At 40.3% G+C, this 14,331-nt stretch overlaps 3 protein-coding genes across 3 annotated transcripts in view; all 3 read right to left on the bottom strand.

The window, feature by feature from the left end:
* LOC149966378 (reelin-like) overlaps positions 1–8,473 on the bottom strand; it is a 31,941-nt gene extending 23,468 nt beyond the window's left edge. The window contains exons 1-15 of the mRNA XM_090171618.1: positions 8,426–8,473; positions 8,194–8,365; positions 7,985–8,134; positions 7,747–7,918; positions 7,489–7,685; positions 7,102–7,423; positions 6,876–7,042; positions 6,652–6,802; positions 6,416–6,585; positions 6,269–6,357; positions 5,799–6,205; positions 5,459–5,730; positions 4,997–5,395; positions 2,604–2,778; positions 1,086–1,216 (exon numbers count right to left, since the gene is read on the bottom strand). Coding sequence (XP_090027744.1) covers positions 1,086–1,216; positions 2,604–2,778; positions 4,997–5,395; positions 5,459–5,730; positions 5,799–6,205; positions 6,269–6,357; positions 6,416–6,585; positions 6,652–6,802; positions 6,876–7,042; positions 7,102–7,423; positions 7,489–7,685; positions 7,747–7,918; positions 7,985–8,134; positions 8,194–8,365; positions 8,426–8,456 — 3,005 coding nt within the window. The 5' untranslated portion in view covers positions 8,457–8,473. The remainder of the gene's footprint in view (positions 1–1,085; positions 1,217–2,603; positions 2,779–4,996; positions 5,396–5,458; positions 5,731–5,798; positions 6,206–6,268; positions 6,358–6,415; positions 6,586–6,651; positions 6,803–6,875; positions 7,043–7,101; positions 7,424–7,488; positions 7,686–7,746; positions 7,919–7,984; positions 8,135–8,193; positions 8,366–8,425) is intronic.
* An 842-nt stretch (positions 8,474–9,315) lies between these two features.
* On the bottom strand, positions 9,316–10,095 carry LOC149966377 (reelin-like). Its single transcript, XM_090167529.1, has 4 exons — positions 10,076–10,095; positions 9,921–10,017; positions 9,623–9,852; positions 9,316–9,550 (listed from the first exon to the last, which is right to left on the bottom strand). The coding sequence occupies exons 1-4, from the start codon at positions 10,087–10,089 to the stop codon at positions 9,316–9,318; spliced, it is 576 nt and encodes a 191-aa protein (XP_090023655.1). The 5' UTR covers positions 10,090–10,095.
* Positions 10,096–11,161: 1,066 nt separating this feature from the next.
* Positions 11,162–13,210, bottom strand: LOC149966376 (reelin-like). Its single transcript, XM_090167527.1, has 6 exons — positions 13,182–13,210; positions 12,797–13,109; positions 12,338–12,725; positions 12,065–12,275; positions 11,521–11,996; positions 11,162–11,460 (listed from the first exon to the last, which is right to left on the bottom strand). The coding sequence occupies exons 1-6, from the start codon at positions 13,208–13,210 to the stop codon at positions 11,162–11,164; spliced, it is 1,716 nt and encodes a 571-aa protein (XP_090023653.1).
* Between the last annotated feature and the right edge of the window lie 1,121 nt (positions 13,211–14,331).

Raw genomic sequence — 14,331 nt, 5'->3', positions numbered from 1 at the left:
TTGGCCCTCTTTGTTGAATAAAAAAATGCACTACTTATTTTTAATTTCTGTATCGTAATTTATTTTAGCCGGCCTGGCTGTAATTAAGTTTTTAGGTGCATCTGGGAATACGAGCCATTTTCTTCGGATTCAGTTCGTTCCGAATAAATGAATAATAATTAAAGGTCACATATTGGATCGGATTGATAATCATTTTTAAGGTCACGCGTGTTTTTAGATCGGCTAATTATACAGACACTACCATAAATATTATATCCAAAGTATTTAAAATGGACCGACTTCAACTTAATGGCTATTGTAGTACTCGAATGGTTACCCTACATTTTGGACCAAACGTTTTTATAACTTTTCAAAAACAACGTTTTAAAGAAAAGGTAGTTTTTTTTTAAGTTCACAGCGTTACGGGTCAAGGCTTTAATGTTTTCAACAAGGATATTTATTTTTTTTATCAATAAAATATAGAATGTTTCATAGTATCATTCCCTACTACGTGTTGCCCTTTAACATTGGTAAATCTAATTTTATTACGCGTCGTATATAACGTAGCCAGAAATTCGTAAAGGGGTGGTCAGATTATGTAAAATCAGAGGTTGTGAAAATTTCCTACACACTGAAGAGAATTGTTAAAACAACTATGCAAGTCGAGGGGTCGGACACTTGCCATTATTTTGTACGGGATTTCGGGATTTCGTTGCAATTTTGGCGATTTTATCATTACTTTTTGAAGTTATTTTGGGATTTCAATGTTAATTTACCATAGAGAGAGAGTTAAAAGATTTTACGATTTTAGGCAAAGTGTACGGGATTTTGGTAAATGTCCGACCCATGATGCAAGTACCAGCACTTCCTAGCTTTATAGTTGCCAATTAAATAAAATTCCATCTTTAAAGTAAAAAAGAGGATAGCACTGCTACTATTATACACTACATAGCTTATATGGCTTTAACCAACCACGTTCAACCAAATTCATAGTTTCTAAACTACTTTGCCATTACTTTCGGAACAATCATATTTTGCCTAACTAAAATTACGTATGAACCAAAAAGTCCTACGGAACAACCCCAAAAAGGAATGTTTCTTTCTACCTGATTAGCCTAATGTCATCAATGGCCCATTGATCGTGACCGGCTCCATCGTGAGCGCCTTGAACCCATCGAAACTGAACTCCCAAATGAGATTTGGCTTCCAAGGGCAGATCCGCGATCACTTGCCTACCCTGGAAAATAACACGTTTCTTTAAAAAGCTGCACTAAGGAATTTAGCTTGTAAGAACTACTGAAGGTTTGAAAAAGCCTTGGTCTCTCAGGTCGACTATAGCAACAATACTTCAAGAGTTAAATAATACTTTAAACAAGGAAATTAATAAAAATATTATATAACGTATTTCAAAACGCGAAGCTCCAAAACCCAATGCTATCGTGAACATTCAGATTTCTCAGGGCTGCTATAGCCATAGACAGGAATTCATGCCTCTACTTGGAACGCTTATCGCGGCAGATTTTCGCCTCGATGTGGCTGACGGTTTTTTGACGTCACTATGTTAACTTAACAAACAACAACGTGAGAGGGGATTTTTTCTCTCGTAGGCGGGGCCAAAGCCGTCAGAATGATCTTACTATACGCGATACGGCAGGATAAGCGTTCCAAGTAGAGGTATGGATTCCTGCCATAGAAGATAATTATGGTAATATTAGCATTCTGCTTCGAACGCGATACGATTCGATTTCTCGACATCTGTGAGGTGTATTGTAATACAAGTTCTATATTATAAGGTTTTCGTAACATAAAATCACCAAAACCATAAGCAACATAATATCAATAAGTATGCCAATAATAAAACAATTATCACCGAACTGGCTTTCCCAGTTGTTGAGCTATCTTGGTTTAGTTCTCAGCAGAGCCCCTACAATACATGTAAACTACTCAGATTGGTTGCGAGTCCAAGTGAGAGCTTCATACTTATTGTTATTATGTTATTTATGTCAAAACCGATAAATTCGGATAGTCATGTAGCAGATTATCTGCACATGCAGGGTTGCCACAAAATTTTGATATTCAAATTCCCTGACTATTCCCTGTTTCTCCTGACCATTTTAAGAGATTTTCCCTGACTTTTTAAGGCCAAATTTTTATTTTATATTTGACTTTTATTAGAAGTTAATAAATTTTAATGAACATATATTTCAGGAAAAAGGTTGATGCAATGTTGAAAAAAATTAGCCTAACTTTCAAGGAAATAAATGAAAATCATAGAATTTGTCATAGATCTGGTCTAAAAAAATAACCTTAAAAAAGTGCCAAATAAAATTTAATTCCCTGACTTTTCCCTGACTTTTTAAAATTCTAAAACTTCCCTGACATTTCCCTGACTTTTTAGGTCCATTCTTAAATTCCCTGACTTTTCCCTGATTTCCCTGTTTTCCCTGACGTGTGGCAACCTTGACATGATATCATTAGTAACTAACGAACATACCACGATAAAATTAATTCGCTTCGTTACAATTATCGGTAAGTGCCGGCGAAATTATCAAGAACATATGTATTTAGGGCAACCATGGCAAAATAAACCGTTACAAGAGTGTTCGTTGAGATGGTACACTTACATCGGCGAAAGTGGAGGCATCGTAGCTGGAGATGAGATTCCACGTGCTGCCAGCATCCACGCTGAACAGCAGGAAGACGGCCTTGTCGGCCAAGGAAACGGAGGAACTGTGTTTGAGCAAATGACAACCAGAGTTGGAATCGCCGCTTCCGATTTTCAACACAAACGACAATTTACTAAAACAATAGAACTTAGATATTTATTGGTGCTATTAAGAATTTAACTATAGACTAGACCCCGATGCCGCCGATGTAGGCGCTGGCATGCCGTCGACGCCGATCGTTTTTTCGCGCCGCTGCCGCTGAACGATTTTAAACGGCACGCCCCGATGGTTTATAATATTTTTTAACAGGGCTACCAGATTTTCCGTTGCAGCTGTAACTAAAATGTAGTTCTTTATCACATTTCAATTATTACTTTGGTTTTGCAAATAAAAGTTAATTATCTAGGTGCTTACGCGAACGACTTAAACTCATAGAAAAGGGATTGCTATAACGTCCTACAATGAAAACGAAATTTCATATAAACGCCGCCGCCGCCAAAAAAATTACCGGATCGCCGCCGCCGGTCACAATTTTGCGGCGTCGCGTCGGGGTCTACCATAGACCCTCCAAAATGAAAAAGCACGGCTAATTTATATAAGGGTTAAAAAAAAGTTTTTTGCGGTCAATAGGTGCTTAAATAAACCCCTCTCTGACTGTCTTGCCCCCGGGTTGTAAAATTCTGCCAGATCTATGCAAAGAAAATTCTCAGCTTTGGCAGTATAAAGAGAAACCATAGACTGTTAGAAAAACTAGTTACATGTCCAGTCGCAGCAGCACAAATTATATAATTGGCTATGATTGATCTTTTATTTAAAGGGTTATTGTTTTAAATTGATTTTAAATCCAACTAAAACGAAAGTCTTGTTTGAAACGTATTTTAAACTCTTCAGTTTATTTAACTTTGCATGCAATAGAAAAACTAGCTTAATATAAAAAACATGATTAAAACTAAATAAAGCCAAAACATTCTAGAAACGTTGGCCTAAAATAAAACGTGTTGAAACTCCACATAACCAAAATATTATTGAAGAATTGGCCTAAAATAAAAACATGTTTAAAACTGCATAAAACAAAACATTTTTTTAAAAGTTGGCTTAAAATGAAACATGTCCAACACTGCATAAAACCAAAAATAAATAATATTACATGCAAAAAGTCTGTGACTAAAGCTTGCGACCCGCTTGGATCGTGGTTGACGTGATATTGGCCAAGTAATGGCGCAATAGCTTCGTTTCGTAAAATTATCAGCCAATAAATTTCGATATTATTACATAACCATTCTTCCAAAGAAGTAGTGCACATTGAAAGTTCGGGTGCGAAAAATAGACCGCGTGTTTCAAACTCGCGGCTTCGCGTGCTTATGAATATTCAGTCTTCATTTGTTAGCGTTTCCAAGTTAGACTTAGGCACATTTTAAAGAAATCTAAAATTTATCGCCGTTATGCCGAGGAAAACCACCAATTATACACAAAGTGGTTCAAAATACTTTCTCCATAACTCAAAAAGCAAAATACTTTCTCCATAACTTAAATAGCAAAATACTTCCTCCATAACTCAAAATGCAAAATACAAAATGCATTTTGAAAATTGATTTTTCTAAATGAAAAATGTAAAAAGGTTTTTGCAGCTCAAAACAAAAATACAAAATGCATTTTTAAAATGGTTTTTCAAACTGCGAAATGTTTTTACATATGCACTCAGTTTACTTATATTTTAATTATTAATAATTAATTAATATTATTAATTATTAATTAATAATTAATAATAATTACGTAGAGATTTCAAAACTATTCTCGCAGCCAGTGTGAGAAATAAAGCGGTGGCACTGTACGAATGCTTGTCTGCTTCCGAGTAAGTGAGTAACTGAGTACCGCCATCTATGATTAATAGCAGAAAAACTTTATCTACAAGAGCTGCAATGATGGTACCAGAGTAAAAACATTTTGAAAAAGCATTTGAAAATGTTTTTTCACATATCAAACCCACAAAATGCAAAATAGTTTCCCAGAAACTCCCCATTCAAAATGTAAAATGCCAAATACTTTTTCTAACTCAAAATGCATTTGAAGCAACCCTGTCAATACAGCGAAAGACGCAATCAACACAGCGCAATTTCTATCTTCAAGAGACTGTCCACAAACCAATTCAAGTTTATACTAGCCTTTGTTTTGGTAAATATCATGTAACATCCATTACATCCAGAGCCGCAGTTCCAGACTTTTTGTATGTAATATTTATTTTTTATAAAACTGTTTAAAACGATTGAATCAAATTCTAGATTTTTAAAATTGTTCTTTAAACCTTTTGTTTGAGCCTAGCCAAGCCTATTTCTAGATTATAAATTAATTACCTGGCTCCGGAAGTATCCAAAGCTTGTGTGACGGCCTGTCTGGTGTCGCAATCCCAAAAGTACAGGTGTGAGCCACCGAACCCTGTAGAGGACGCGACTAGAGGTCCACACGTTGAGGACGAAGATTTAACGACGCCTCCACCAGTCACGATGTCCCATATTTTACTGTTTAGCGCAATAGATCCGTCGAAGATATCCTCGAAGGCAATGGGCAAAATAAGTTGCGTTTGACCGCAATCTTCACCATGATATCCAAAGTCGCAAACACAATGACCTTCAACGCAATCACCATGACCTCTGCAGAGAAACGGGCAGGACTCTCCGATATATAAATCTGCCAAGGCCCACGAAAGAGCGCTGGATGATGATCGTTGTTGACGCCAACGAAACTGGGTCATACTGATAAATTCAGCAAAAGATTACTTCAAGTCCAAGTCTAAACGAGTCGAAATCATTGCCAACCTTGAGAAAGTTTCTTCCGGTAACATCCAGCTAACCCTTCGCCATTGACCGTGAGTGGACTTTGAAAAGATCGAGCTATCGCGATAGGCGATGGACTGACAACCAGATACAGGTTCGGTACGAGTAGATGGAAGACAAGAAGGAAATGAAATCAACCAAGATATATTGTCCTGATTTTCTTCTTCAGGTGGATCTGTCCTGTACTCCAAAACCACTTTATCACCATTATCGCACGTCTGATCGCTAGAATTGCGTCCACAACCAACAGATATCTTTTGTTTGTAAATTAAGAAAGGGACAATTAGGAATATACCAAACCTTAGGTATGGTCAACAATTACTTTAAACTGAATCATAAAACCACTGGATACTATAAGTTGCCTCGATGTTACGCTTGATTGAATTGCGGATTCAAACGCCATAGAACTTTCGAGACGATTACAAAAGTTGGACTTGACTTTACCAGAAGTCCAAAACCAAAAATTACTCGCTTCGAAGGAGTCACCGAATCTTTCAAACAGGGCGGATGGGTTGATTCTGGACCCTCCCACTATGACGTCGTCTAAAGACCAATTAATACCAGAAACAGCTTCGGTATTCCCAAGGTGACCTTCATTTAAAGGAGCTACCATCAAGGACCATCGAAATCGTGTTCTATTGCTATTGGAAACCGACTCTAATAAAGTCAACACCCTCTTAGTACCGGATTCCCTGGTTGGAAAGGATCGGAGAACAGACCATTTAAGACCTAAAATATATTTATACATTACCAAAAAGGTCTTAGTACAATTTATAATATATCAAAATGTACCTCCATCATTTGAGACAGCTAAACGAACCTCACACTTTGGGATGTGATTATTACTTTGAATCAAAAAGTTAATGGTGAACGAAACGAATCTGAAGTGCAAAATGTTACTTAGACACTTTCATAAATATCTAAGTAAAATAATCTTACGCCGCTCCTCTCAAGTCTAAATCAACAGATTCCAAGAAGGAAGTTACACCTTGAAATAGCGCTACCTTATTACCAGTCTTACGGTCGACGGAAGTGACCGCAACACCGTAGGCTCTTAACCAATGATGATCCTCCAAAAACCCAGATTCGAAATTGTCAGTTAATCTCGTCTTCGTTTCAACAAAAAGGCGCTATTAGCATAATAACCTACCAGCACCTCAAGGTCTAAAACTTACAATATTAGAAGCAGCCTCACACTTCTCACAAGTCCAAACGCCGTTAAGGTTGCTGTAACCGCAAGTGCAGTGAGGTCCAACGTAAACGCTACCGATAAACCAATCTGGAGCATTTTGAACCGCATCTTGCGTCCAACGAAACCTAATGGTTCTGCGAACAACCGTATATTTCAATTAAAGTTAAGCGAAATTGTAAGAAACGTTTCTAATCTAAAGAAGCTTACTTATTGGACAATGCTTTGCCTACGTCGTATTTGACGCTAATCCAGCGACCTTCACCGTAAAACACAGAAGATGACTCAACCATTGCCCAACTACGACCAAAATTTTTAGAATAATCGAGTCTAACAGATCCCCATAAGTTTTTCGCTTCATCACAGCCAACTCTTATCTAAAGCCATTCACGTATAAGTAATAAATAATGAGAAATATAAATTACGCTCAACAGACCTCAAAATGCAGGACATCTCCAACCACTACGTACATATCTTTTGTTTCAACAACGGCAGACTCTTTAACCGATGACACCGCGACTAACGCTTTTACCGAATCCCCGCAAACTCCGTTTTCAATTTTACCATTTTGCAGCCTCAACCAAAATGATTCTAGCGCGACAGACGCGGAGTATCCCTTGAGAACGGAGACAGAATCTCCGATGAAGAAGTCGTCCACTGCCCAATCAGACAATGCCCTGCCAGGATGACTAGGTTGCCAGAAACGGAATCGAATGCCGTTTAATTTCAGACCCTCGTCAATGGACAAACTGACTTGCCTTAGAAGGGAACAAAGTGCTACTAATTTACAATAAACTACCACAATACTTTTAGAATTACCTACCTAGATGTTTTGTAATAGATCTGGTCAAACTCTGCTATGGTAGTCCAGGTTGCGCCAGAATTCGAGGACCATTGTAAGAGCACATTCTCGTCTCTGAGGCCGGTCGGGTTGGAGATACAACCGTACTTTAAGGAAAACTGGATGACGGAAGCCTTGGTTAAATCTAAGTCTACGGTTTCCAATAATCGGACGCAGCCCTGAAATTTTAATAAATTATTTCGAACTCGTATTTACATTTTGAATAATAAATGCACATACCCCATAGAAATGCAAGGCGCTTCCTGAAGGCATGGGACCGCACAGGTCCGATACTACACCACCACTGCTCAATTTCCACAAATCGGACATAACTTTAGTAAATTCGTCTATAATTTCGGATGGTAGGGTCAGAGTACTTTCGCAATTGGAGCCCATCCAGTTATTATCGCAACTACGATCAGTGAAAATACATCAAAACCAACCCTTCCAGTGATAATACTAACACATTATAACCAACAGGCACTTCCTATTAAGACATTCCCCTCGACCAGAACACATGTTGAGACAAAACGCTGTTGAAGCCAGGGAAAATTTACCCACAGACCAAGGCTCACTCCAGCCTTGTTTATTGTACGTTTGAATCAAACGAAATCGAACGGAACCGAAACTAGGTACAAAAACGCCATTATTAACGGAAAATCAATGACAACTATTTTTAAGGCTTACTTAGTAACTTCGGGAGGCATAGCCACGTAAACACGTTGTTTGTGATACTTAATCGAAGACAGATAAGTACTTCCTTCACTGTACCTGTTGCACCAAGGATGGGAAGGAGAGCAAAGTTCAAATACCTTCTGCCAGGACCTTCCACGGTCCGTACTGAACTCCAAGCTCACGTCTGACAAGTGAGTGCAAACGGATTAAAGATATTTTCAAAGAAACAATGATCTAAACTCACTATAGCAAGAATCGCTTTGCCTACAACCCATGGCCAACTCAAACTGAAGATAGGAAGACGGCGTCACAGTTAGATCCCCCGTGATGGCGTACTTATTCTCATCTCCACCTGAAAATCAACAGAGTCTCGGAGTCAATTCAACCGGACACCTTTTGAACTCACCAATAAAGAGCAATACACCGGCACCACCAGGCTCTCCACAAAAGTTGTCTTTATTGGAAGCACCACTGACTTGAATGAACGTATTGTCGGGCTGGTCCAAGCCACCGCCAAAAGGGTCATCTCGAAGCGCGTTATCTTGGAGGTCATTGTACGAGAAGCCACCGATATAAATCTAAGATATTCGATTCTATCAACTCCCGAACAATTAGACAAAATATTTCCACCGCGAGTCACCTGGTCCAAGGCCCAATCCATGGTAAAACTGATATTCCCAGGAAGTGGAGGCTGCCACCACCTCAAAATTGTACCGTTGTATTTGGATTCTTGAGGTAACTCGACTGCTATCAAATCGGAACCAGACCATTTTCGGGCCTTGCTGAAGTTAATTGATTCTGCCGATAGGAAAAACCACGTCAATCCACCATCGACGCTATAAGACAACAAAACTTGGGACAGCCGCGAGTGACTCTCAAATCTATTATTGGTGATTCCGCAGCCAAGTCTTAAGTGAAACTGTACAACACTTCCAGAATAGAAACGAAATAAATGGCAACGTTTTTCGTAAATTGAAAACTGAAGTAATATAAATACCTCACCTACTGCGTGTCAAATCGAGAGGCTGCGTAACCAAAACCCTTTCACCTTGAAACCTAAAAACGAGACTACTTCCGGAAGCGAGTACACCGCAGCTCTGGGATATTTCGGCTCCATTCCAACGACTCCAAAAGTTAGAATTTATTTCGGAACCTACAAATCGTAGACGTTACTTCATATTTAAATCTTACGACGAAGCAGTCATTACTTTCAAATTCTTCTTTGAGTCCTGCTAAAGGTTTTGTGATAATTGTCAACGGCGTACAAGTATGACACTTTCCGGGACCAACATAGATATTCCTCAAAGCCCAAGTCGGAGCGGCATCTTTCAAATTGACGAAACCTTGGGTCCATCGAAATCGAATCGAGCTATTTATGACAGTGATATCTTAAAAAATTTCAAAGTGTATAATTGCATTCGAAAAGTAAGCACAAACTCACCCACACAGTCTTATGTGATTTAATGGTACAGTAACTCTTCTCCATTGACCAACTACACCAGAACCGCTAAAATATCTCGTTGGTTCGGCGGAACAGGAAGTTACTTCATCTTTGGCGTCTTCGGCGATACAATTACCAAGGACAGGAGCCCAAGCCAACCCACCATTTACGGAATAATCCAAACTGATCGGATGTTGAACGTCCATGTTTGTGTCGCAGCCTACTATGATCTAACCGCCAGTTAAAAGTCGATTAGAGCGATTACCATCAACGAAATTAACCAAGTTACGCAACTCACGTCGAATTTAATGTTGCTATTTTCCGGAAGATTCAGTTCAACGGAAGTTAAGGACCGAAACCCTTCCGTGGCATCAAACACTAACCCTTTGTCCTTACTATGAAATTTTATCCATATCAACGAGAGCTAACATTTTAATATAGAAAAACGCTAACTTGGCACAAGACATTTGTCCGCTAGATTTTGAACCAGGCCAACTTAGCCACAATTTAGAATTTGGTTCAACTTGGAGAGAATCTTCCAGGGAGGATGGAATATCGCCTGAGCCCCAAATGATCAAATCGTCTATGGACCAATCAACTAGCCCTTTACCTTAACGAGTCATAATGAATTAGTACATATTTAATTGCGTGGATTAAGTAAGATATCTAACCATAGTACGGTTTTTGCAAGAACCTTATCCTAGCCGAATTGGTATGTAGGTCCTTGATATTCTTCAAGCTATAGTAATGATACTCTATGGTTTCCAACGACAGCTGTAGCTCCTGTTCGTCGTATATTATCGTAATTAGCCTAAGGAATTGTACTAATTATATACTTTTTCCAGAACCTTAATGGTATGCCAAGATATTCCTCCGTTATTCGAGAACTGCAAGTATACTATCGGATGGTCCTTGCTAACTGGAACCGTACAGCCGTATTTAGAATAAAACTGAACGTAGGCTGCCGAGGACAAGTCCAAATCAATCGTGATGGCCATCCTGGGTTCATCCTTCAACGAACAATACCATAACGTACGTCTTTAAAACACTGACTCGAAACCAACATTAAAACCCTACTTTGTAGAAAACTAAAGCTGAGCCTGCCACCAGAACACCGCAAGAGAGACTGACATCTGCACCAGAAATAGCAGACCACAGATTGGAATTTTTCCTATTTGCAACGTCAAAATGGTCCCTGAAAACCTTTGGTTTCGGCTTTACCGGTACGCAGTGTTTGCCACCGTAACCAGAATCACATCTGTAGGCCAAAGAAATATTTCAAATCTGTCATTTTATAAAAAATATTTTAAGTGATTCAATAAAAAACTCACGTGCAATTAGTATTAAGGCAAGTCCCGTGTCCCGAACACATCCAGGGACAACCATCACCCAAGTAAACATTATCAAGAGACCAACTTAGTGAAGCGGTACTTGAGGAAATCCATCGAAATCGGACCGTCGATAGTGACCTACGTAACGGGCCCAAGTCGCTTCTAAGGTAATTTTCAATGTATACGCGAAACTTGGAATCGTTCAAACTCACGTTATGTCTTCGGTCAAATAAAGATTGACTCTGGTCCAAGTAGAGTACATGGTGGGAATCATTCTAGACCCTGGAAGCAAATCGTAAAGGACGGGGCACTCTGGAGGCCAGCATTCGGGGACAACGTCCTTCCAACTTTTCCCCCTGTCCGCGGAATACTGAACGATTACAGCGACCTCTTTACTGGAGTACTTTTTGAAGTTCTGAGAATCTTGGCAGTTCAAGTTAATTTCGAATTGCAAAAAGGCAGCTACTGATAGGTTGAAGTCCCACGTTTCGGCCAGGGGAGTTATTTCTAATCAATTACAATGATAACTTAATATACAAAATGGAAACCATACTAAGAAAATCTCACTTTCCAGGACGGATTCGGATTCATCTTTGAAGACGATGGACTCGCCATTCTCGCGACAGCTGGAGCGAATTTGGCCGCTCTGAACCCGATACCAAACCAAACCCGTTTCGCCGTTCAATCCAGAAGCGAAGTCGTCTTGAAATGAACTTTCCATACGAGCAGTCTCACGTACCAGAACATTGTCTAAAGCCCATTCGGCGCCTTCGTCGCGGTGCCACTGACCATTCGAGAGCGCGAGAGATACTTTTTGCCTCCAACGAAAACTAATTCCTTCCGTTCTGGCTTTTGCGGGAAGTTGTAGAGCGACGGGATTTGGACCTTCGACAAGACCCGAATAGTCCAATTCCAAAAGACCCAACCAAGTCAAACCACCATTGGCCGAAAAATCAACAAAGACATTATCCGTGCGGTTTTTAGCCAAACGACATCCGGGCGTGTTACCGCCACTACCCAATTTTACTACGAAATGCACGTATCTGCAATCAACGTGTACCAATCAAAACATAACACCGGCGGTAGTCGTAACGTTGAAAGAAAGACTTACTCGATGCCCGTAGTATTGAATTCGAAAGTGACGGCTTCTCTTAGACCAATTCCCCCAAAGTACAAGGATTTACCGGAAGCCAAAACCCCGCAACCGAGGCTACAAGTACCACCAACAACGTATTTCCAATCGGAAGCGCAATTTACACCATCGAAGGTATCCAAAAAATTCGTCAAATATTTAGGGTTGTCAGGTGCGCAGGCGTTGCTGTCTTGTAAAACCAGTTAATCGTGACTACGTTAAATATCAGTTTAACAATAAAAAGTGTGATACCTTTGAATCCGAGGTCGCAACGACAGCCTTCGTTGGTACAATCTCCGCGTCCCGAGCAATCGCCGTCACAACGAGGTCCGACGAAAAAGTCCCTAATAGCGAAGTTGGCGGGTTGCGATCTAGATTTGGAAAATGCCACGGCGTCATCGGCGTATTGGACCAATCGCAGCGTAACCTCTCCGTCGAACTCTTCGCTCATTGGAACCAAAACCCGAGACCAAAAACCCTGAACGCCGCTTCTGAAGATGTAATACTCAACTTGTACAGAGCCCATCTCGCCGTTGACATTCCGAATGGGAAGCCTTTGCCAATTTTCACCATTGTCGTTTGAATATTCTAATAGAACGTCGTCTTTTGGGTCGTACTTTACGGAACACCCAACCGAAATCTATTGATTTTAAAAATTTACATAAAAACTAAACCTCTCGACTGATTGAACAAATGAACAACGAGACAAACCTCGAAAAAAATGACGTTGCCTGGTGTCCATTTTATCGGCCGGGTCACCAAAAACCTCAAACCCTGACCATCGACAATCAACGAATCGTTTACATAGCAAAATTCATCGATGGTGTAATGCGTGGCGACTGTGAAAATTGCGGGAAGATTTCGAACCGAGGCGGAAGCGTCTCCTTGCACGGCGATACCAGAGTCCAGATAGAGACCATCTAACGTCCACTGATCCCGGTTCAAGCCGGAATGACTCGGTTGCCACCAACGAAGTTTCGTGTGGGCGCTGTACGTTTCCGGTGGCAGGTGGACGTACTTCAACCTTTAAGTTAAAGTGCCGTTTAATCTTAAAACCGCGTCCCGAAAAAAAAGGAAAAATTAAAACTATTATTACTTCATCTTTCGATGATCTTCCGGTTCCATTTCTTTGAGGACGTTATAGACCGTACCACCATCTAAAGAATATTCTAGAAGAACTCCTTCTTGGGGTCCAGTGGCGTTCACGCAGTCGTTCCCGCCAATTTGAATGAAAAACTGCACGAATTGGCTGTCTCTCAAATCGATTTCCGGGGTGGACAAGTAGCGCTCGTTGTCCTAACACCAGAGTACCATTACAATCATTAAAAGATACACCCAGATGATCAAAAAGCCTAAAAACAGAATACCTCGAAGAATAAAATTGGCGAATCGGAGACGAGTCTATCGGCGCATCGCTGTTCCACAGAAGCTATTTCCGCCCCTTTCAATTCGAATCCCTCGTTTTTCAAAGATCTTTTGGAGATATTCCTGGATCTAAATTTCTTCTTTTTCAGTTTCTCGAGGGGTAGACACGTTGTTCCGTGGAACCCATCGTCGCAACTTCAAATAATCAATTCGTTAAAACGAAGAGGTATTGGGGATTTTTGAAAGGCTAACATACAGGCACGTCCCTCTAACGACGCATCTTCCGTGACCGTTACAAAACTCGGGACAAGACGGACCCAAGTAGATGTTATCCACGGCCCAAACGACTTCGTTGATAGCCAAAGAACTGAGCTTGGGACGAAATCTAACTTTGGCATTCTCCGAGACGGCTTTCTTAGGTAATGGAATGGTCACTCGTCGCCACGTCACGAAATCAGAGGAATGGTAGATAGTACCAACAACCGACTGACCACGAAGACACGTCTGCCTGTTGATTTTGGACCTCGAGTACTTATTGGTATAGCGTTGATTTCCGCGGACACACGGATCGTAAATGAGATTCCAAGTATTGCCAGAATCTACGGAAAGCTCCGCGAGAATTTCGAAACCTTTGGACATCTGCAATTGACCACATTCAATACGTCCATCCTGCATCTGAAGATGTAAAAATCTTCAAATACGTATGGGTCTTACTAACTGTTGCGTTCCTGGAACCCTTACAGTTCGAACCCATGACCAAATCGAACTGTAACGTCGCTTGAGGGTTGATAGCAATCTGCCCCAATTCTAAAAAAGATGATAAGTCGTGCAGACTAAGGGAAAACCAACGTACTAGCGTTAATATCGCGTTAAAATGTTTG

This window comes from Leiobunum rupestre, chromosome 1, assembly GCF_980474605.1.
Source record: "Leiobunum rupestre chromosome 1, qqLeiRupe1.1.hap1, whole genome shotgun sequence".
Classification (NCBI taxonomy): Eukaryota; Metazoa; Arthropoda; class Arachnida; order Opiliones; family Sclerosomatidae; genus Leiobunum; species Leiobunum rupestre.
This window is presented reverse-complemented; position numbering and strand designations above follow the sequence as displayed.